Genomic DNA, 21,885 nt, shown 5'->3' on the forward strand with positions numbered 1-21,885 from the left:
AGGGGGTTTTCATGCAGGTCCCCACTTCTGTACCCTAGAGTTAAGAGTGGGGAAGGAACCTTGACACTATGTCCAGAAGTCTTTGATTTTTGGATGCCAAAGACATTAAACACTACTGTTATTTATCACATTAAGACACTATTTAGTAATAAATGTAATTAAGGTCTGGCTTTAGAAAGTGCCATGCACTGAGTGGCCAAAAATTGTATGGGGTTATGAAGGACCAAACTAGGCTCATATGTGGTGGAAAATTTCATGCATGTTTATACCTGCATTTCTTGGAAGTGGCTAATTGATCCACATGATGAAGGGGTTTTTTTGTTTGAGAGGAAGGAAGTATATGGACATATAAAGCAAAGCATACAGCGACTTCATTCTCTTTGCTTAAACCCCTGTGGGGGGAATAGAGGTGGAGAGCACTGAGCAATGGGGAAGGGGGAGGAGCAAAAGTTGGGGCAAGGCCTTGTGGGAGGGGGGGAAGATGTGGGGCAGGGGGAGGTTCTGGTGCTCCTGCTGTAGTGTCCCACAAATATATTTGGTGCCAGGCCCACAAAAGATTAATCTGGCCCTGTCCAGGAGTCACCATAACTGTACAAAAACTCAGAATTGGTTGCATAATGGAACTGAGGGCAAAAGGGAAAGGTTTTTGGCAATGAATGTATCCCGTGGAAGATTTTGCTCAAGGATCCTATGTGCTACTGATTTTTCTCCCACTGAACACTCTCAGTTGTTGAGAGGATTTTTTTTGAGGGGATGTAGCAGCAGGTACTTGTTGGGGGGCAACACCAAGGATGCTCATTGCTGAAACTAATGAAGGAAGCTGCAAAAAGAGAGGTGAGGTTCTTTCTAGCCAACCACTAAATAAAGCTGAAGTCATTGTAGCTGGGTTGGGGGTGGCTTCTCAGAAGCAGATCGAATAGCATTCCCCCAGGAGATTGGAGACAGGACTGTCTGAGTGCATGCCTGGACTGCAGGACTACATTAAAAGCTGACTCCAAACCTGGAGTGGGGTTCAGCGAGTGGGAAATGGGGAAGGGCTGTGGTACAGGACATTTGCCTGTTGGATATTCACACCTGTGGGTGGGGAACTGAGTTAATGACCTACAGACAAAGCTACCATGGGGGGAGGCTTTTACTGACCATTCAGGTAGATATAATGTTGTCTTCCCAAGTTGATGCCAGGTTCCATTTCCCCAAATTAAGTTCTCCTTGCTTCATGTAGAGACTCAGTTTGCTTGTGAGTGGGGGCAGTACTGCCTATTCAGTCATAGAATATTAGGGTTGGAAGGGACCTCAGGAGGTCATCTAGTCCAACCCCCTGCTCAAAGCAGGATCAATCCCCAATTTTTGCCCTATATCCCTAAATGGCCCCCTCAAGGATTGATCTTACAACCCTGGGTTTAGCAGGCCAAAGCTCAAACTACCGAGCTATCCAGGAAAAGTATTTAATGATCCCAGAAATTCTGGGTGGGGGCTTGAGCTAGTAGTGTGTGCTAGGGTTTTAAGAGATGCACCTAGATATTTGAACCAGCCTCTGATGCTGCTGAAAACATTGAGCAGAAAGAAAAGGAGTACTTGTGGCACCTTAGAGACTAACACATTTATTTGAGCATAAGCTTTTGTGAGCTACAGCTCACTTCATCGGATGCATGAAGTGAGCTGTAGCTCACAAAAGCTTATGCTTAAATAAATTGGTTAGTCTCTAAGGTGCCCCAAGTACTCCTTTTCTTTTTGCGAATACAGGCTAACACGGCTGCTACTCTGAAACCTGTCATTGAGCAGAAAGGTTACTTGTGTCATTTGCACCTGTATCAAATGTGCTCATTCTGATGTGGAAGAATTATACCCCCACTTAGCAATGGTGTAAATGACTCCCACTTATTCTAGAATGCACAGAGCACCATGCAGCTGCTGCTACTGATCTGTATCTAGCTACATGGGCTACCTATGTGCAACTAAGTTTGTAGGGAAAAACTAGTATGGTTATTGTAACCCATGCTCAGTGTGACTCTCTGCCCCTCTCTAGTGGGGGCTAGGCCACAGCTAGCAATCACTGAGCCAACGGCAGCTTTAGTTAGTAAAGCTGGGACTTCCAGCTCAGCTAGTAGACCTTACGTTTCAAAGGCTGTAGGTTTGATCCTTGCTCACGATGATATGCCCAAGGGCTCAGCATTGTGCTGTTATGAAAATGACCCAGGTGTAGATTTTTACACCTGATTTCTTGCTATGCTGATGAAGTGTGTAGCTAAGGAAGGTTGTGTTGCATGTGACTAACTTTGCTTCATGGAGGAAAATTTTGACTGGACGTGTTAGATGAGGCGTTCTTGTACGGTGCAAAACTTGTACGGTGAATTTGAGCCATCAAAGGTGATCATATCATTAAAATGGGCAGCCAAACACCTGTCAGGGATGGGCTAGGTGTACTTGGTCCTGCCTCAGTGCAGGGAGATGGATTAGATGGCCTCTCGAGGTTCCTTCCAGCCCAGTATTCCTATGAGTATATAAATCATAACTCAAGGAGCTACTGGGATTAATTACTCATTTTGGCAGAGCTATGCTTAGAAAAGAGGATTTTCCTGCATTTAGAGACACCCCTTCAGAGTCACTCCTGTTCATGTCCTCATCCTCCCACCCACCCTACAATCTTTTCCTGTCTTTAGAGCAAAAACAGGCTGTGAGTTCCAGCTGTGCAGCATGACTGTGCCTTCTGGGCTTCTTTAGAGGTGAAGCTCTGAGCGGGCTGAGTCGTGACATTCAGAGCAAAGGTTCCCTTAGCCATTACACCAAAGATTTCCCCCTGGGTTAGATTGGCAGAGACCATGGGGGGGGAGGGGGGTGTCACCTTCCTCTGCAGCATGGGGCATGGGTCACTTGCAGGTTCAAACCAGTGTAAATCTCTGTAACTTGAAGACTTTGAATCATGATTTGAGGAGTTCAGTAACTCAGCCAGAGGTTAGGGGTCTATTACGGGAGTGGATGGGTGAGGTTCTGTGGCCTGCAATTTGCAGAAGGGCAGATGATCATGATGGTCCCTTCTGGCCTTAAAGTATGAGTCTGAGTTTAAGACCCTTAAGCCTCGGGTAGCATGAAAGGGGTGGGAATGTCCCCTCAGGACACCAGCTGCACAGGGGGCAGCCCCAGCCGGTGTAGCATGGGCACACCGCTACAGACTAGGGACCGAATGGCTCGGCAGCAGCTGGCAGAAAAGGACCTAGGGGTGACAGTGGACGAGAAGCTGGATAGGAGTCAACAGTGTGCCCTTGTTGCCAAGAAGGCCAATGGCATTTTGGGATGTATCTGTAGGGGCATTGCCAGCAGATCAAGGGACGTGATCGTTCCCCTCTATTCAACACTGGTGAGGCCTCATCTGGAGTACTGTGTCCAGTTTTGGGCCCCACACGACAAGAAGGATTTGGAAAAATTGGAAAGAGTCCAGCGGAGGGCAACAAAAATGATTAGGGGTCTGACTTATGACTCATGACTTATGCGGAGAGGCTGAGGGAACTGGGATTGTTTAGTCTGCAGAAGAGAAGAATGAGGGGGGATTTGATAGCTGCTTTCAACTACCTGAAAGGGGTTCCAAAGAGGATGGCTCTAGACTGTTCTCAGTGGTAGCAGATGACAGGACAAGGAGTAATGGTCTCAAGTTGCAGTGGGGGAGGTTTAGGTTGGATGTTAGGAAACACTATTTCACTAGGAGGGTGGTGGAACACTGGAATGCATTACCTAGGGAGGTGGTGGAATCTCCTTCCTTTGAGGTTTTTAAGGTCAGGCTTGACAAAGCCCTGGCTGGGATGATTTAGTTGGAGATTGGCCCTCCTTTGAGCAGGGTGTTGGACTAGATGACCTCCTGAGGTCCCTTCCAACCCTTATATTCTATGATAAATACTCTGCACCAGTCCTGATCTCAGCCCCTGGCATAAGGGTTAGAAGCGGTTACATGACCGGAGTACGCTGCATTCTGGCTATTCTCTGCTTCTCAAAACCCCCAAGGGCCCCATGGAAAACAAAGGCTAAGTTTGAGCAGCCCTGAGGCAGCTCTAACTTACAACAAGAGCCAGGTAGGCCTAGGCACAGCTCCAGAATATAGGAGCCTCCCCCACTTGGTTCCTGCCCCAGTGCAGAGAGGGAGTAACTGAAAGCTCTGTATCGAGTTCCCCCAGAGTCCACTGGGGTTTGTGTATTCAGGCTTTGGTCCTACCTCTACACACAATACCTCCTACAGGCACCACCCTGTAACACCACCCAACAGTATCTGTGAGATGAATCCCAGGTTTACTCAGCAGGGGTCCCTTTCTATGAGAGCAGGAGCAGCATCCAGGATCCAGCTAGGCTGTGACAGACAGGGTGTCTGCTTCTCTCCCCAAACTGCTCTCTCTCTGGGGAACATTCTGAGCAGAGCAGAACTAAGCTATAAGGCCCCAATCCTCGGCCACTTTCAGGCCACTAAGCTCTACCGATACAAGCAGCTCTAAACCCTGCAGATCCAGCTCTGCAAAGATTTTTCTATGCTGTGATGGGTGTTCACACAGGAGTGGAAGGGGTTAGTGGAGGCATTGTGGGCCTGCCATATTCCAGCCCAGAAAAGAGTAGTGGAGGTGAGTCCTCCAAGCAGCCTAGAGAGGCTGTGCAGAAAGCAGCCAATGGGAGAGAAGTGGCACAGAGCAGCCAATCAGGGCCCAGCTGGCTAGCATAAAAGCAGCTGCAGGGCAGAATAGGAGACACTGCTGTGGTGAGTGGACACCATTGCACCCATACAGAGAAATAATTAGATATCCTATAGCCACTGCTATGCCTCCCAACTGCTGGCATAGGGGGCATGGCCCAAAGAAGAGTGATCAGTTGGGGCTCATGTCTGTATCCAGCAATCCACAGCTGCCGGAATATCCCCTTAGGCCTCGAGCAGCCTGGACAGGGACTGTCCAATAAGAAAGTGACCTCAGGATGGGGGCAAGGGCTCTTTCGCGCACGTGTCCCTTCTCAGTCCAGCTGAGGATCTGGCTTTATATCTCTCTCAAACACACAAGAGGAGCAAATGCTGTAACTCACCTGGCCCTTTTGAGTTTCTTTTCAGCTGCAACAGAGAGGGATCCAGAAGCGATGAACTGTCCAAAAGGGAGGAATCGATCCTTGATTTACTTGTTGGTTTTACATTTACAGAAACTTTCCCCATAGAATAAACTCTCCATCTGTTCCAGCTTCCTGTACCCATCCACCCACTCATCACAGGCTAGTGAATCCCACCACAGCCAAGACTGCACCAAAGTTTCTATTTATCATCCACACTCTGCAAACTTTTCTAAAATCCACCTTCTAAACCGGTTTCAGAGTAACAGCCGTGTTAGTCTGTATTCGCAAAAAGAAAAGGAGTACTTGTGGCACCTTAGAGACTAACCAATTTATTTGAGCATAAGCTTTCGTGAGCTACAGCTCACTTCGTTGGATGCATACTGTGGTAAGTTTAGAAGATCTTATTATATATACACAAAGCATGAAAAAATACCTCCTCCCACCCCACTCTCCTGCTGGTAATAGCTTATCTAAAGTGACCACTCTCCTTACAATGTGTATGATAATCAAGGTGGGCCATTTCCAGCACAATCCAGGGTTTAACAAGAACGTCTGGGGGGGGGGGTAGGAAAAAACAAGGGGAAATAGGCTACCTTGCATAATGACTAAGCCACTCCCAGTCTCTATTCAAGCCTAAGTTAACTGTATCCAATTTGCAAATAGAAAAGGAGTACTTGTGGCACCTTAGAGACTAACCAATTTATTTGAGCATGAGCTTTCGTGAGCTACAGCTCACTTCATCAGATACATACCGTGGAAACTGCAGCAGACTTTATATATACACAGAGAATATGAAACAATACCTCCTCCCACCCCACTGTCCTGCTGGTGATAGCTTATCTAAAGTAATCGTCAGGTTAGGCCATTTCCAGCACAAATCCAGGTTTTCTCACCCTCCACCCCCCCAAACAAATTCACTCTCCTGCTGGTGATAGCCCATCCAAAGTGACAACTCTTTACACAATGTGCATGATAATGAAGTTAGGCCATTTCCTGCACAAAGCCAAGCTCTGCGATGGTTGGAGCAAATGCGGTTGTATCGCAGAGCTTGGCTGTAGACGATGGATCGTGTGGCGTGGTCAGGGTGAAAGCTGGAGGCATGTAGGTAGGAATAGCGGTCAGTAGGTTTCCAGTATAGGGTGGTGTTTATGCGATACAACCGCATTTGCTCCAACCCCTCAGACAGAGACAGACGCCTACAAGATCTCTATCAAGCATTCTTACAACTACAGTACCCACCTGCGGAAGTGAAGAAACAGATTGATAGAGCCAGAAGTCACCTACTACAGGACAGGCCTAACAAAGAAAATAACAGAACGCCACTAGCCGTCACCTTCAGCCCCCAACTAAAACCCCTCCAACGCATTATTAAGGATCTACAACCTATCCTAAAGGATGACCCAACGCTCTCACAAATCTTGGGAGACAGGCCAGTCCTTGCCTACAGACAGCCCCCCAACCTGAAGTGAATACTCACCAGCAACCACATACCACACAACAGAACCACTAACCCAGGAACCTATCCTTGCAACAAAACCCATTGCCAACTGTGCCCACATATCTATTCAGGGGACACCATCACAGGGCCTAATAACATCAGCCACACTATCAGAGGCTCGTTCACCTGCACATCCACCAATGTGATATATGCCATCATGAGCCAGCAATGCCCCTCTGCCATGTACATTGGTCAGACTGGACAGTCTCTACGTAAAAGAGTAAATGGACACAAATCAGATGTCAAGAATTATAACATTCATAAACCAGTCGGAGAACACTTCAATCTCTCTGGTCACGCGATTACAGACATGAAAGTCACTATTTTACAACAAAAAAACTTCAAATCCAGACTCCAGCGAGAAACTGCTGAATTGGAATTCATTTGCAAATTGGATACAATTAATTTAGGCTTGAATAGAGACTGGGAGTGGCTTAGTCATTATGCAAGGTAGCCTATTTCCCCTTGTTTTTTCCTACCCCCCCCCCCCTTCAGTTGTTCTTGTTAAACCCTGGATTTGTGCTGGAAATGGCCTACCTTGATTATCATACACATTGTAAGGAGAGTGATCACTTTAGATAAGCTGTTACCAGCAGGAAAGTGGGGTGGGAGGAGGTATTTTTTTCATGCTTTGTGTGTATATAATAAGATCTTCTAAACTTACCACAGTATGCATCCGATGAAGTGAGCTGTAGCTCACGAAAGCTTATGCTCAAATAAATTGGTTAGTCTCTAAGGTGCCACAAATACTCCTTTTCTTTCTTCTAAACCGAATTGACTTGAAAATTGGCATGCCCGTTCAGGAGCCACGATAGAGATTGTGGCACAAATTTGAGGTCATTTGATCTTGGGGTTCCTGAGATACAGCCTCCCTCCCCCATCCAACACACTTTTCACATTTCAGCTTTCCTACAATGCTTGTTTTCACAGACCTAGGAGAAGTATTATCCATGAGCAGTTTCCACATGAAACATCTACCACTGGGATTAAAGCTGGGTGAATAACCGATTTTTTTCAGTTCCCTGGTAATTCCATACCACGTAAGGGGGAGGAGGGGGAATAATTGGGTTGAGCCAAAAATGAAATGTTTGGCAAATCAAGAAGTTAAAAAAAAATTTCTAGGGTCAAACAAAATGTTTCATTTTGATTTTGGGCATTTTAAAACTTTTTTTTTTAAAGGAAATTTCTAGAAGAAAAGACCTTTCAAAGCAAAAAAAAAAAAAAAATTCTAAACCTTTTGAAAATGTCAGTGAAACACCTTGAGTTTTTCAGAATATTTTTAGGGGGTGGGAGGTTGTTTGTTTGTGTTGCCAAACCAGTTCAGCACAACCAGCACGAATTCACAAAGCATTTCAGGATCACCCCATCTCCATTTCTGACTTTAAAAAGTTTCAAACAAAAAAGTCACCAGCCCTTCCTGAGATGCCCCTGTTCAGATCTAGTGCCTGGTGCCAAGAAGAAGTTCCAGATACCAATTAATCAGATGTTATTAGACTCTTATTTCTGGTTTTATGGACCTATGAATGAGTGCCTTGTGGATCTGGGCACATCCCTGCCTGCCCTTCCCCAGCACGGGGAAGATCAAGTTGTATGCTCCCATCCACCCTCAGCACCTATCCATTCATTTCCACCCCTCCGTCCCTCCCTCCCTCTGATCCAGCTAGCAAGGGTATTCCTCTACTGATAGCTCCTAGATATGGATGCTCAGTTTGACTCAAACAGGACTCTGCTCTGCTGACTCAAAAAGAAGGCTCCAATGGTATTTGGAAATCATGGGGGTATCAACTGCTATTTTGTCTTCTTAACTGTCTGTGTATAAAAGATTGTCACTTTAAGAGAAAGTGCTCATGGGATCTCTCCAGTGGCTATAAAAAGCCTGGCTGAAGAATAGGGTTGGATAGCCAGGCAGAGAGGTTGCCAGCAGTGTTGCTGTTGCATATTTGGTCCCTTATGGGGAAACAATGTATATGTTGTCCACTGAGACCAGAGCAGATGGCTGGAGCCTGGCTCAGTTTTTGCTCTTGGCAGTATATTGTTTCGGTCTGTTGCTTTAAAATTAGCCCCCCCACCATTTGAAATGTTACATTCCTTATCCCTGGTCGCTCTGTGCCATACATTAGCAAGATCCACCCACCATGAGGGTCATGCTATTGTCACCGTATCCAGGGGGGTGAGCTCCATGGTCCCCCTCATTGGGTAACGTCAGCAGAAAGGCTTAGGATGGACCAACCCTTGAACTCTCCTCTCAGTCTCTTGTGATGGACACTCCCTTCTCTGGTAATTACGTCCAAGCCCTCTGCCCTTGTGTTGGACTGGAGAAGCAACCTACAGCTTTAGGGGAAGCAGGAGTTCACCTAGAAACCAACATCAGTCCCTCTGTCACTGATCAGAGCACCCTCTTCCCCAGTGGGCTCAGGCTGATTCTCGAATGAGATTGGAACAGGGTGACATTTTGTGACCAAAACTTTTTTCGATGAAAAATGCCGATTCGGTGACCCCCAAAACATTTTGGGAATTAGTGTTGGTTTTGCCAAATTGTGTTGGTCGGGGCGGGGGGGACAACAACAAAAATCTAAAATGCATTCTGAAAAAATCAATATGATTTGGTGTTTTGGTTCAAAATGACTTTGTCTCAGTGTCCTTTGCTTTTGTAATGAAATCAATCCAAAATGATTAAAAGTGGCTAAAATTAAAATGAAACATGCTGATTATGGAGCAGGTGCGCAGAAAGGAAAGAGAAGGGGAATTCTGGTGTCAGGCAGGGAGTTTTGGGGCTGAAAGAAGAGGGGCGGAGGTGGGTCCCACTTGTAGCCTACAGGGCTAGTCTGTTTGCTTGCCTACATATCTTTTTTTATGAATTTCTTATTTTCTTATGGGTTTGATTTGTAATATATTTATATTAAAGTATTTTGGCTGTGGCAAAGTTAGCATACATGTCTGGGAATCTTTCACCTAGGTAGGTGGTGATGAGCTAAAGCATAAGGTCCATATATGGCTGCAACCTTTAATATAGATAGATAAAGGATATATGGAAGCAGGTTGGCATAGGGGGCTTCTTAAGTTCATTTCCTTTTAAACTTAATAGGTAAACCACAGGGAAAGAACCAAAATAACCGGGTAGGACAGAAATAACAAATGTGAGAATGAGCTAATGTCATTAGTATGTATGTATGTCATCAATACGTACAACATACCAGCCTATGAAGTAAGTGTACCCCAACAGTTTGTGGGTGAGGAAACTAAGTTTGGACTTAGGAGAGCTGAGGTACTCAAGCTCTATAAGAGGAGTGACCAACCATGCCAAGGAAGCTTCTGGGTTTCTAAGCTTCAAGTTTCCAGGCTGCTTTGGTTGTTAGTCTATTAGTCTGTTAGTTCTTAATTGTAAGTTTTAAGACCGTTAAGTAGAATTCTGTTAGGAGAAGCTGAAGAGCTATCAAAGCTAAGTTCTCCACCTACCGTTCAAGAACTGAGGAACCTGGACCTGAACTCTCTTGGCATGCCAGAAGTGAGGCTGGTCCTTTGTGTCTTACCACCAGGTTATCAAGGAAGGGTGTGAGTATATTAATCAAAAGCTCTCTAGTATACAATATCACATGTAGCTCTAGAACAATATTATTGCCTTTGCAAAAAGAAAAGGAGTACTTGTGGCATCTTAGAGACTAACCAATTTATTTGAGCATGAGCTTTCGTGAGCTACAGCTCACTTCATCGGATGCATACCGTGGAAACTGCAGCAGACATTATATACACACAGAGATCATGAAATATTGTTTCATGATCTCTGTGTGTATATAATGTCTGCTGCAATTTCCACGGTATGCATCCGATGAAGTGAGCTGTAGCTCACGAAAACTCATGCTCAAATAAATTGGTTAGTCTCTAAGGTGCCACAAGTACTCCTTTTCTTTTTGCGAATACAGACTAACACGGCTGTTACTCTGAAACCTGTCATTATTGCCTTTGTAACTTGGATTATTTTACCATTTGATTACTATTCCATTTATCTCATAAAAGTTGTTAAGGCTACATGTAAACTCTTGCAAACTCTGCATAGCCTGATTCTGGGACAAGAACCTTTTAATATCTTCTGATCAGATTAACTGGTGAGTCTGTAACCCATACTATCCAAATTAATATTAACTTCCCAAAATCAGGCAACACACTCCAAAGGGGATTCCAGCTGTGAAAGCAATACAGCCATCCAGCTGGCTGTGCTGGGAGCCTCCTGTCAAAGAGACACCTGCAGCCAGCAGGGTGCGGGGAATAGACCCAGCATGATGAGCAGAGTAAGAGCATTGTAAATAGTGTGATGAGGCTATTGGTGAAAGCCCTGGAGAGGGTGCAGCGCCAGATCAGCAGCGGGGGCCTGGGTTTGCCTTAACAGATGAAAGGGAGAGAGGGGTGGTGGTCCTGTAGCACCTTTTGCTGGCCAACCTTGGCTCTGCACTACCTTTCTTGTCTCGGTTTCCCGACAAGTTAGGGTTTCCATATAAGAATGATACCAAAATTGTCTGTGCTTATGCCCTATCTGGGCTTCTTTATTGGTATAATGCAATGCTATCACTTTTCAGGCATTGATTTCAAAGTGCGTCACCATCTTTATTGTATTTATCCTCGCTGTACCCTGGGAGGCAGGGCAGGGCCATGACAGAATCACAGAAACATAGGTCTGGAAGAATTCATCAAGTCCTCAAGGATTCATCAAGTCCAGTCCCCTGCACTACGGCAGGACCGAGGAAACCTAAACCATCCCTGACACGTGTTTGCCCCATCTGTTCTTAGAAACCTCCAACAATGTTCCAGAGCTGAACTACCCTTAGAGCTAGAAAGTCTTCCCATGTTGCCCTACCTATAAAAGGAGGGCTAATGCTTCTCTACATCACAGACAGGGCATAAGGATGCAAAGCAAGGCCTTGTGCTTAACTTGATATGTCTGTGTGTTGCATCTGCTCCACTCCAGAATTGCAGGGAATGTTGTAGATTTCCATTCTATTGATCTGGGGGACCACTGATCGCTATGGTTATATAGGTTCTGGGTACTGGGGTGAGGCAGTGACCTCAGGGTGAGGGTAGAGGTTAAGTTAGGGCTAAAGTGTCAGAGAGCTCTGGCTGCTGCAGCAGAAAATAGGTATTCTGGAGGCTGGATTTTAGTGGCCACCAAGTTGCCGGAAGCCTCTTGGTCAAGATCTGGCCATGTATACTGAGCAAGGGCGTCACCCAATGAAATGAATGGCCCTGACATTTTCAAGAAAAGAAAGGAAGCCGTCCCAGGGCCTGTGGGGCTCCGTGCTGCATGAGGCCATTGAGTGCTGTGGCTGGCTCTTCCCGTTGTCTGACGGTTTCACTCCCTGCAAGTGGGCTTGGACAGAGTGCTCGCATCTAACCCTGCTCACCCAAGGAGCCTGCGCGCCTCTGCGTGAAGACCTTTCCCTGCTCCCGCTCCTTACAAACGGGTTTTCACTCTCCTCCGGCTGCTCCGCTGTGTAAATACCGGTTCCTCCCGTTCTCGCTCCGCGCCTCTGACCCGCGGCCCCAGCAGCCCCGGGACGGTGGCGTTTCCGTCCCACGCCTCCCTGAACGGATTGAACGGCGGGGCAGGGGCAGGGGCAGCCGCCGCCGGGGGGGGCCCTGCAGCTCACCCCCCACCCCAGGGCTGCGCGCCCGCTTGCTGCTCCTGCACGATCAGGGCTGGAGCTCGCGCTTGTGAATAAATCCCCCCCCCGCGCCTTTCCCTGCCGTGTGCGCGTCCTCCAGCGCCTCTGTCTCCGTGAGCTCGTCCTCCGCGGCAGCCGGTGGGATCGCCCCGGCTCCTCCCCAGCTGGGCAGCCGGGCCGGCGCTCGTGGGCCAGGCTCAGCCAGGCGTGGGGCTGGGGGGGCGGATGCAGCTTCGCGTCCAGCCGCCGGGGACCCCGCAGGGCTGGGAGCGAACACCCCGGTGGCGTCCATGTCAGGGGAGGGGACCATACGGCTGGGGAGACGCGCCGTGATGTACACGGCGGAGACGATCCCCAAGGGGAAGAACCGAGTGATGGGGGTGAGTGTGGCTGAGAGATGGGAAAAGTGTGGGGGGGGGCTGCACTGGGCAGGGGGGTGCGGGGACTGGCAGGGCCCGAGCCGCCTCCGAGTGCCGGGGAGAGGTGGGGCGCATCCCCCTCCTGGCCTGTGCTAGGCGGGTTGTCAGACGAGGATCGTAGCGCTCCTTCCTGGGCTGGAAACCCATCAGCCAAAGCCGCCTGGAGCTGCCCCTCGGGGTGGGGGGGCCTGCTCTTCCTTGAGAGGCGCTTGTGTGGCAAGGTGACCCCCACGCAAGGGTGACCAGATGTCCCGGTTTTATAGGGACACTCCTGATATTTGGGGCTTAGTCTTGTATAGGGGCAGATTACCCCCCCCCAACACACCCCCTCCTGTTTTTTCACACTTGCTATCTGGTCACCCTGCCTCTTGCTCAGGGGCCTGCCAGCCTGATTCTCCAGCTGGTGGAGAGAGCAGGGGAGCAGGAGGGAGGGGCAGGCAGACCTGGGCTGACACCTGTTCCAGCTGGCACCCCCCAGGTGCTGCCAGCCCTGGGATTGGCAGCAGGCCAGGGTGCGTAGTGGCAGCAGGGGCTCTGGTCAGTGTCAGGAGAGCAGAGTCCTGGCACCAGCATGGGCATAGGGGAGGCTTCCAGGGACTGCCCACCTGAGGGCACTCTGCTCTGCCTTGGCTTCCAGGGCCAGCCCTGCTCCCTCCCTCCTCTTGGGAGGTCAGAGGCTGGCAGTCCCACTGAACCCCCTGGGCCTGTTCTCTCCTGCAGGGAGCTCCGCAGAGCAAAGTGCCGCTCTCACATGTGGCAGACTCGTAGGCCCATTCTCCTGCTGGCAGAGGCTGAGGTTTCTGCAGAGCTGCATCCTAGCCAGGGGGTTATAGAGCTCTGCTTTGGGGCAGTGGGGAGCATCTTTTGCAGGACCCCCCTCAGTCTGGGTAAAGAACAGCCCCCAAAAGGAAGGTTGCTGGCCATGCATGGAGGGGGAAATGCTGGGGGGACATGGGTACCCCCCCACAATTCCAGAATATGGCAGAAAAAGGAATCCTGCTCTTGCACTGTCCTGGCTTGAGGGCCTTTCATGATGCTCTTCCCAGACACCACTGAGGAGGTCAGAACTCATCACACAGCAGTTCCAATCTTTCCCCTTCTTTTGTTCTCCTCTGGCTCTCGCCTATGGTCCTGAGCTCAGTGTGGCTAGGAGTCAATCACTCCTGAGCACTAAACCCAGCTTGATTGGGTGGAAGAGCTACAGCAGGTCACTTCACTGCTCTGCCTCAGTTTCTCCATCTACTAAATATGGGAGGGTTAGCTGATGTTTATGTCACTGACCCCAGCTTGAGTCAACAACGGGGTTTGAACTCTCTGCTTTCAGAGCTAAAAAGCACAAGCTACTCGGTGATAAGCTGTAACAGTGCCCTCAGTGACCCGTACCTAGCCCATGCTGTATTTGAACAGTGCTTTCAAAATGCAGAGCTGCTGGGCACCCCTCTGTAAAGTCAGCAGCATGATGGCAGGGATGACTGTGACCCATGTTACTGCTGTGATCATTCTCTCAGACCATCCAGATCATGATGGGCTTCATGCATATCGGCTTTGGGATTGTCCTGACGACCATCACCAATGTTTACACCTCTGTCTTTGTGATTGGAGAGATCCCGTTCCTGGGAGGAGTATCTGTGAGTAGCGTAAATGGAACTGAATGAATCCAGATTGGGTTGGCTTCCCATGACAATTCCATGTTCTCCCCTCTCCACTCACCTCAGACTGGCTTCCCATGACCAGCCCATTTTTCTCTCCTCTCTACCCACGGAGGACTGGGTGGGTAGGACTGTCCCATGGTCTATCCTGAAGGGATTGTCTCTCACTTGAATGTCTTTTAGAGGCACCTGCAGAGGATCAGAATGCTGATGAATTAGATGGATTGTTATTATTTATGTTGCAGGATCTCCTGGGGCCGCTAGTCCTGGACCAGGATCCCATAGTGCTAAGTGCTGTGCAGACACAAAACAAAAAGATGATCCATGCCCCAGGCCTGGATCCTCACGGGATATTTAGGGACTTAACTCATGGATTTCAACAGGAGTCAAGCAGCCACATATCTTTGAGGGCCTGGACCTTAGTGGCCCTGTGCCTGAAAGTATGGAGCCTACTTACCTGGAGAAACCCACCTTCCAGCCGGACAACAGAGACTCCGTATTGCAGGAGTCCAGAGGGGTCGTTGCTTTCCAGCAGAAACAGACTCATTTCCTGAGCTCCCCATCCTGTTTGCCCTAGCAGGGAGAAGGGGTCCATGCTCCTGCCTCGTTTCCATCAGAGGCGGGTCCCTTAGGGGAACCAGAATTGATCCCAAAGTTTAAAGAGACCCACAGTTTAATAATATGAGGCTGTGAAAAAGGCTAATGCAGTCCTAGGATGCATCAGGCGAGGTATTTCCAGTAGAGACAGGGAAGTGTTAATACCCATTATACAAGGCTCGGGTGAGCCCTCCTCTGGAATACTGTGTGCAGGTCTGGTCTCCCATGTTTAACAAAGATGAATTCAAACCAGAACAGGTGCAGAGAAGGGCTACTAGGATGTTCTGAGGAATGGAAAACCTCCCTTATGAGAGGAGACTCAAAGAGCTTGGCTTATTTAGCCAAACCAAATGAAGGCTGAGGGGAGATGTGATTGCTCTCTATAAATACATCAGAGGGATAAATACAGGGAGGGAGAGGAGTTATTTTAACTTAAGTGCCAATGTGGACACAAGAACATATGGATATAAACTGGCCATCAACAAGTTTAGTCTTGAAATTAAAGGAAGGTTTCTAGCCATCAGAGGAGTGAATTTCTGGAACAGCCTCCCAAGGGGAGCAGTATGGGCAAAAGACCTATCTGGCTTCCAGACTGAACTTAGTAAGTATGACAGGACTGCCTACAATGGCATGTAGCCAATCTGTGACTTCTAGCAGCAAATATCTCCAGTAGCTGGTGATCGGACACTAGGTGGAGAGGGCTCTGAGTTACTACAGAGAATTCTTTCCCAGGTGTCTGGCTGGTGGGTCTTGCCCACATGCTCAGGGTCTAATATTTGGGGTGAGAAAGGAATTTTCCCTGGGATCAGATTGGCAGAGATCCTGGTGATTTTTTGCCTTCTTCTGCAGAATGGGGCATGGGTCACTTGCAGGTTTAAACTAGTGTAAATGGTGGGTTCTCTGTAATTTGAAGTCTTTAAATCATGATTTGAAGACTTCAGTAACTCAGCCAGAGGTTATAGGCCTATTACGGGAGTGGGTGGGTGAGGTTCTGTAGCCTGCAATGTGCAGGAGGTCAGACTAGATCAGGGGTCTCAAACACGCGGCCCGCAGGGTTATTTTCTGCAGCTCGCCAGCTCCCCGCAGCCCCCACAGCGTTTTTCTAGAGCGGCTCCGGCCCGGCCCGGCACACACTGAGGGCAGGGCAGGCTCCCTGCCTGCCTGCCCTGCCCCCGCGCCACTCCGGGAAGCAGCCAGGACCTAGTGGGGGCACAGGGGTCTGTGTGCTGCCCTGGCCGTGATTCCCCGTTCCCAGCCAATGGGAGCTGCGGGGGGTGGTGCCTGGAGGCGCAGCCAGGGCAACACACAGACCCCTGTCCCCTGCCCCCCCCCCAAGGTTCCAGCCGCTTCCCGGAGCGGCGCAGGGGCAGGGCAGGCAGGAGGGAAGCCTGCCCTGTCCCCGGTGCACGCCAGGCCGGAGCCCGCCCCCGCACCCCTCCTGCAGCTGAACCCCCTGCCGCACCCCTCAACCTTCCTGCACCCCAACCCCCTGCCACACCCCACACCCCTCCTGCACCTCAACCCCCTGCCCTGAGCCCCCTGCCGCAAACTGACCCCCTGCTGCACGCCACACCCCTCCTGTACCCTGAGCCCCCTGATGCACCCTGAACCCCCCCTGGGGGCAGGGAGGGGGCGGAGTTGGGGCGGGATTTCAGGGAAGGGGTTGGAACGGGGGCAGGGAAGGGGTGGGAAGAGGTGGGGCGGAGCAGGGCAGCGGGGGAGGGTCAGTGATGCGGCCTTCGGGCCAATGTACTAGTCCTCATGTGGCCCTCGTGGTCATTTGAGTTTGAGATCCCTGGACTAGATGATCATGATGGTCCCTTCTGACCTTAAAGTCTGGGGTAATGGCATGCTCAGCTGTATTATACTGTTCTGCCACTAGGCAGTGCTGTGTGTGGCATGCCTTACTTAAACTCACAGCAGTGCATTCAAGGATCTTACAATTTAGGCATCTGGTGTATATAATGAAGCTCTGTAGCTAGGCCATATCTGGTACAGATGCCTGATGGGCTAATAACAGCCCTGCAACCAGCCATGAACAAGGTGCACCTGACAATGATAATTTCCCCTTCCCCACACAGTTCATCATTTCTGGCTGCCTCTCTATCGGAGCCGAGAAGAGCCCGACCGAATGCGCGGTGAGTCCTAGCATTGCCTTCCCTTCAGAGGCTTTAGTTTAACTCCACTTGAACCAGGGTGAAAGCAGAATGCCAGGCACCAGGTGAACACAAAGGCTGAATTCCTCCCCTCCCCCAGGAGGTGTGGTTTCTGGTGTGGGAGAAGAACCTCTCCAGGGCAGGGGTGGGGTTCACATGAAGCATCTGATGATATTTCAGGGCATCCCCCTGAAGCATGTGGTGCGGGTTTGTCCTCCATTAAAGGTTCAGGGAGTGGAGAGGGATGTTATGTTGCAGTCCAGCAGGTAGGTTTGTCTGAAGATCAGGAAAGCCCTCACTCTAAGTCCTGAGATGTTTGTCTGAATGAGGAAAACCATCATCTCAGATATATTCCAGGGACAGGGATACAACAGGGAGATGGATACAGAGGGGCCAATGAGTTCTGTGTAGGCTCGTAACCTTCGTCCACCAATAACGGTTCTCAGTTGCACAGCTGCAGCCATGTTATGAGGAGCTATAACCAAATTATGGACCAACCTCATGAGGGCCAGCTATACACCCAAAGTTCAGATGCTTCTCCAAACTCGAGCAACACAGGAACTCCCACACTGGATCAGACCCAAGGCCATCCAGCCCAGAACCCTGTCTCTGGTGGTGGCCAATATCAGATGCTTCATAGGAAGGTCCAAGAAACCCCATAACCTGCCCCTATTGAAAGTTCCTTCCTACCCACAGATAGCTGATAACTGGTTTGTTCTCTGTAGCAAGCGAGTTTATATCTAGTCTAAATTAATTTTAATCCTGTCTAATGTGGCTATGGATGTTCTCATTCTCCATATTAACATCTAATCTCATTGAGCTCTTTGATGTGCAAGATCCCAGGCTGGGAACATCGTCTCGTGATTTCTGGAGATTCCTATTCCAGGTCAATCCTCGGGAAAGCTTCAGAGGCTGGGTTTCCAGAATGTGGGTTTTTACCCCCCAGGTCCAGACAAAGCCAGGAGACACAGATCCATGGTTTCAGATTAGAGGGTTGGTTCAAGTTACTTGCAAGATTACTTGCAAGTTACTAACCAGATTCCAGCTGATTATTTATTTCATCCATACCTAGCAATATCCCTTCCCCCCTCTGTGTGTATGTTCCAGGTGAAAGGAAGCCAGACCATGAATGTCATCAGTGCCATCTTTGCATTACTTGGGATAGTGGCTTTTATAATAGACCTGAATATAAATGGACTGTACCACTCCAACTATGACTACTACAATTATCTAGTGATGGTAAGCGACTGTTCAGATCCTGCTGGCAGCTTTCTATTCACAGATCATCTTGGGGAGATCTGTTGGTTTGGAATGAACATCTTGGGGAGATCTGTTGTTGCTCTAAGAGAGATGGAGAGAGAGGAGGATCTAGCCTTCTATGTAGGAATGGGAACAGTGACGAGGGGCTCAGATACCAAGGTGATGAGCCTGGCACAAATTACATTGGCATTGGTTGGTATTTTGAGAGTGACCCCCTTTTTAGACAAAAATGCTGCTTTTGTCAAAATCGAAATGTTTAAAAACGTGCCAGCAGTGACAATGTTTTGTTTAGGAAGAAAAATTGGGAAAAAGCAGTTTTGAAAATGTCAAAATGTCCCATTTCAGCATGTACAGAACAGAACATTTTGAGAGGACTATTGCAAAGAAAACTTCATTGTTTTTTTTTTTTTTAAGAAAAAAAAGTATAAAAAGGTCAAAATTGGAATGAAAGTGCTTTGTTGAGGTGGGACCCTAAACTACACTCCCTGAATCTTCACACAGCACCAGCAAAACTCCCAAGTCGTTGCCCCATCATGCACTGAGCAAGGCGTAAACCCTGAGATAGATTCCCTTGGAAAGGGATGAGGCTTCCTCTGTGTTAGCACTGAAGTCTAAGTCAAGAATCTGAAGGGGATGTGCCCAAGACATTCTAGATGCTAAATAATATGGATTGAGGATAAGAGAGAGACAAGGTGGGTGAGGCAAAATCTTTTATTGGACCAACTTATGTTGGTCTGAAGTAGAGTTCTGTCTAGCTGGAAAGCATGTCTCTTTCACCAACAGAAGTTGGTCCAATAAAAGATTTTGCCTCACCCATATCCTGGGGCCCACCCAGCTATAACCCTGCAAACATGGATTGAGGATGACACTGGGGACAGATCCTCAGGTGGTGTAAATCGGTGTTGCTCCATTGAAGCCAATTCAGAGCTGATCTACACCAGTGAATAATCCGGCCCTTGGGGTGCAGCATCCTGGCAGATAGAAAAGTCTGAGATGACACTGGGGGGAGCCACTGGAATGGATTCTTAGTGTACCCCATTGGACAAAGGGAAGAAGTGGAACTGGATTTTTGTGCTTCTAGGAATGGACTCGGGGGGGGGGGGGGGGAGCTCGAGGCAGGAGAGGGCGTGAGTTGTATGTAGCACACAGCAGCCTCAGCCCTGGTCAGGGGTATAGGGTGTTAATGGCTATGCTGTTGTGGTTTTCTGTTCTCGAGCAGGCCGGGAACGGGATCTCCATCGTGCTGCTGATCTTCACCATCCTGGAGTTCTGCATTGCCGTCGCCACTGCACTCTTTTGGTGCCGGGCAACCCGCCTCAACTCCCACGAGGTGAGCATTTTGATCCCATGAGGATGCTGGCCAGCTCCATGTCTGGGAAGCATGGCAAGAGGTTTGCTTCCATTTAACCCCATTCCTGATTAGCAGAGCATATCTCAGGGAGGCGATAGTGGGGCTTGGGTAACATGGGCATGGTGGCCACTATGATTCAGATGATGCCAGGAAGATGGCAGTAGGTGTAGCGGATGCTGCTGGTGAACAGGACACGGTCTAGTGGAATCATTGGAGAGATGCCCATGGACCTCGGTGGGCATTGGCTCAGTTCCTCTGAGACTGCATGCAGGTGATGCTGGTGGTGATGATGATGCCAATGAGAGGCTGATTTCCCTGTTTTCCAGTCCATGCTGATTGTGCCCAATACCATCAGGGCAGACCTCATAGTGCCCACTGCAGAATTGCCTCATCCACCAACTTACAATGATGCGGCCTATGATCCGAAGAACCAGTCTGAGTGGGAGGCCCAAGAAAGAACCTGAGGAGAAGTCGGCCCAAGAGCAGAAGCAGCAGCTCCTCCTCCTCTGAGGAGCAAATTCTGGCCCCCTGCCTGCATGACAGATTTCCTTCAGTTACTGCCAATGTTCTGCCCACCCCTGGTCTCTGTCTTGAGTTCCAAGGGACCTGCTCTCCCCTTCTTCCGGGACGGGCTCAGGACTGTGTGTTGCCCACAAATGAGACCTTAAAGCATGTTCCCCAGCCTGGTCTACCTTGAACCAAGAGGTAACATCTAGCCCGCATTCCCTGTAGGCTGCATGGGGAATTGGTCAATGAATCTGTCAAGGGGGCAGCACATCCCCTGTGCATGAGTGCCCCCTGGGCAGAGAGATCTGAGAGCAGGCAGGGGGCCAGAGTGAAACTTGGGGCAGGAGCACCTCCAAACAAACATGTGACAATCACCCATGTATCTAGCTGCGCTCTCCCAGGCCCCCTTTCAACCCTCTGTCAGCACAGAATCCAGCACAGGAACAGGGAGTGGCAGCTTGGAATCCTGACCCTGAGCTAGTTAAAACAGCTTTGAGGGATGCTCTAATTCCACCTGTCTTCCCCTGGTCCCCGTGGCAGCTGGAGAATAGCCAGTGCACAGGGCTGCCCTGGCCGCACACCCTGGAAACTCCTGATCCAGGGGTTTTCTGCACTGGGGGAACAGCCAGGGGTGTTGTTACTTTGCACGGCTTTGGAACAGTGTAACCAGTGTCCAATGGCCGCTCTCTCTCCATCACTGGATTTTGCCCCGACCCAGACAGGCCTTCACTGTGGGTGGATGAAGGGCACAGACTTTGGAGCCTCCAGACATTGATGCTAATGTAGCTGCAGGTCAGCAGTGGCTGGAAAGCATTATCATCTGACAACCCGGTGTCCCATGTGAAATGGTGCCTCATTCTTAGTAGGTAAGGCCGCCAGGTAACAAAAACCCCACTATGATGGGCCTCAACTCCTATGACACAGCACCCTGAGGGGTTGGCAACTGCTCTGCAGAGCAGGGCAGGGGGTAAAAGGTCTGGGTCGTAATAAGAGATTCCCCATCTCCTGGTTCCTCCACAGCTAAAAGGCTGGAGAGCCCTATCTAGACAGAGGGGTCATGGCCTCCCAGGCAAATATGGGTGCCGCAAGAAGGAAGCCATTGCTTTATAACCAGTCTCTCTAGCCTCATGGTGTAGCCAGTCCCCAAACAGATGGGCATGGCTTTTTTCTCCCCTGTAGTGTGACTGAGTGATTTTTCTCTAATTGCCTATTGGCTTCTTTTGAGAAGAGCCTTATAGGGGAAAGGTGGGTGGGTAGGGTGGGGGAGTCTCCCACTGGCTTCTATAGACCTTGCATCAGGTCCTTTAAAAGCAATCATGGGAAATTTCTTCCGGCTATAAAAAGCCTATCTGGAAATCAGGGATCCTTAGCGTGAGGTGACCTTTATAACAGTCATCCTTTGGATTCGTCTACCCTGCAATAAAAGACCCGCTGCATTGCCACGGCTGGCTTGGCTCAGCTGACTAGGCGTTGTGCAGGGCTATAAAATTGCAGTGTGGATGTTCGTGCTGGAGCCTGGGCTTTGAGACCTCATAAAGGGGGAAGATCTCAGAGCCTGGTCTCCATCCCAAGCCTGAACATCTACACTGCAATTTCATAGCCCTGAGAGCCCAAGTCAGCTGACCCAGGCGCTGAACCTCAGTGCCATGGGTTTTTTACGCAGTGTAGACATACCCTTGTAGTTGTAAGTTTGGTAACTTATAGGAACATTTAAGATATATTGA

General features: G+C 49.3%; 1 protein-coding gene across 1 annotated transcript; it reads left to right on the forward strand.

Annotated features, from left to right (window-relative positions):
- Positions 1-12,512: 12,512 nt before the first annotated feature.
- LOC144266404 (membrane-spanning 4-domains subfamily A member 15-like) lies at positions 12,513-21,380 on the forward strand. The gene is made up of 6 exons (XM_077819857.1): positions 12,513-12,602; positions 14,150-14,269; positions 16,969-17,025; positions 18,151-18,462; positions 19,523-19,633; positions 19,981-21,380. Exons 1-6 carry the CDS (start codon positions 12,513-12,515, stop codon positions 20,116-20,118), a joined length of 828 nt encoding a protein of 275 aa, XP_077675983.1. The 3' UTR covers positions 20,119-21,380.
- Positions 21,381-21,885: the final 505 nt, after the last annotated feature.

This window comes from Eretmochelys imbricata, chromosome 6 (genome assembly GCF_965152235.1).
Source record: "Eretmochelys imbricata isolate rEreImb1 chromosome 6, rEreImb1.hap1, whole genome shotgun sequence".
Lineage (NCBI taxonomy): Eukaryota > Metazoa > Chordata > Testudines > Cheloniidae > Eretmochelys > Eretmochelys imbricata.

Bases quoted from the DNA above. Each gene is read 5' to 3' on its own strand.
- LOC144266404 (XM_077819857.1), top strand. From the start codon at position 12,513: ATGTCAGGGGAGGGGACCATACGGCTGGGGAGACGCGCCGTGATGTAC. The intron at 12,603-14,149 runs GTGAGTGTGGCT...TCATTCTCTCAG, and splicing joins GGAAGAACCGAGTGATGGGG to ACCATCCAGATCATGATGGG. The intron at 17,026-18,150 runs GTGAGTCCTAGC...TGTATGTTCCAG, and splicing joins AGAGCCCGACCGAATGCGCG to GTGAAAGGAAGCCAGACCAT.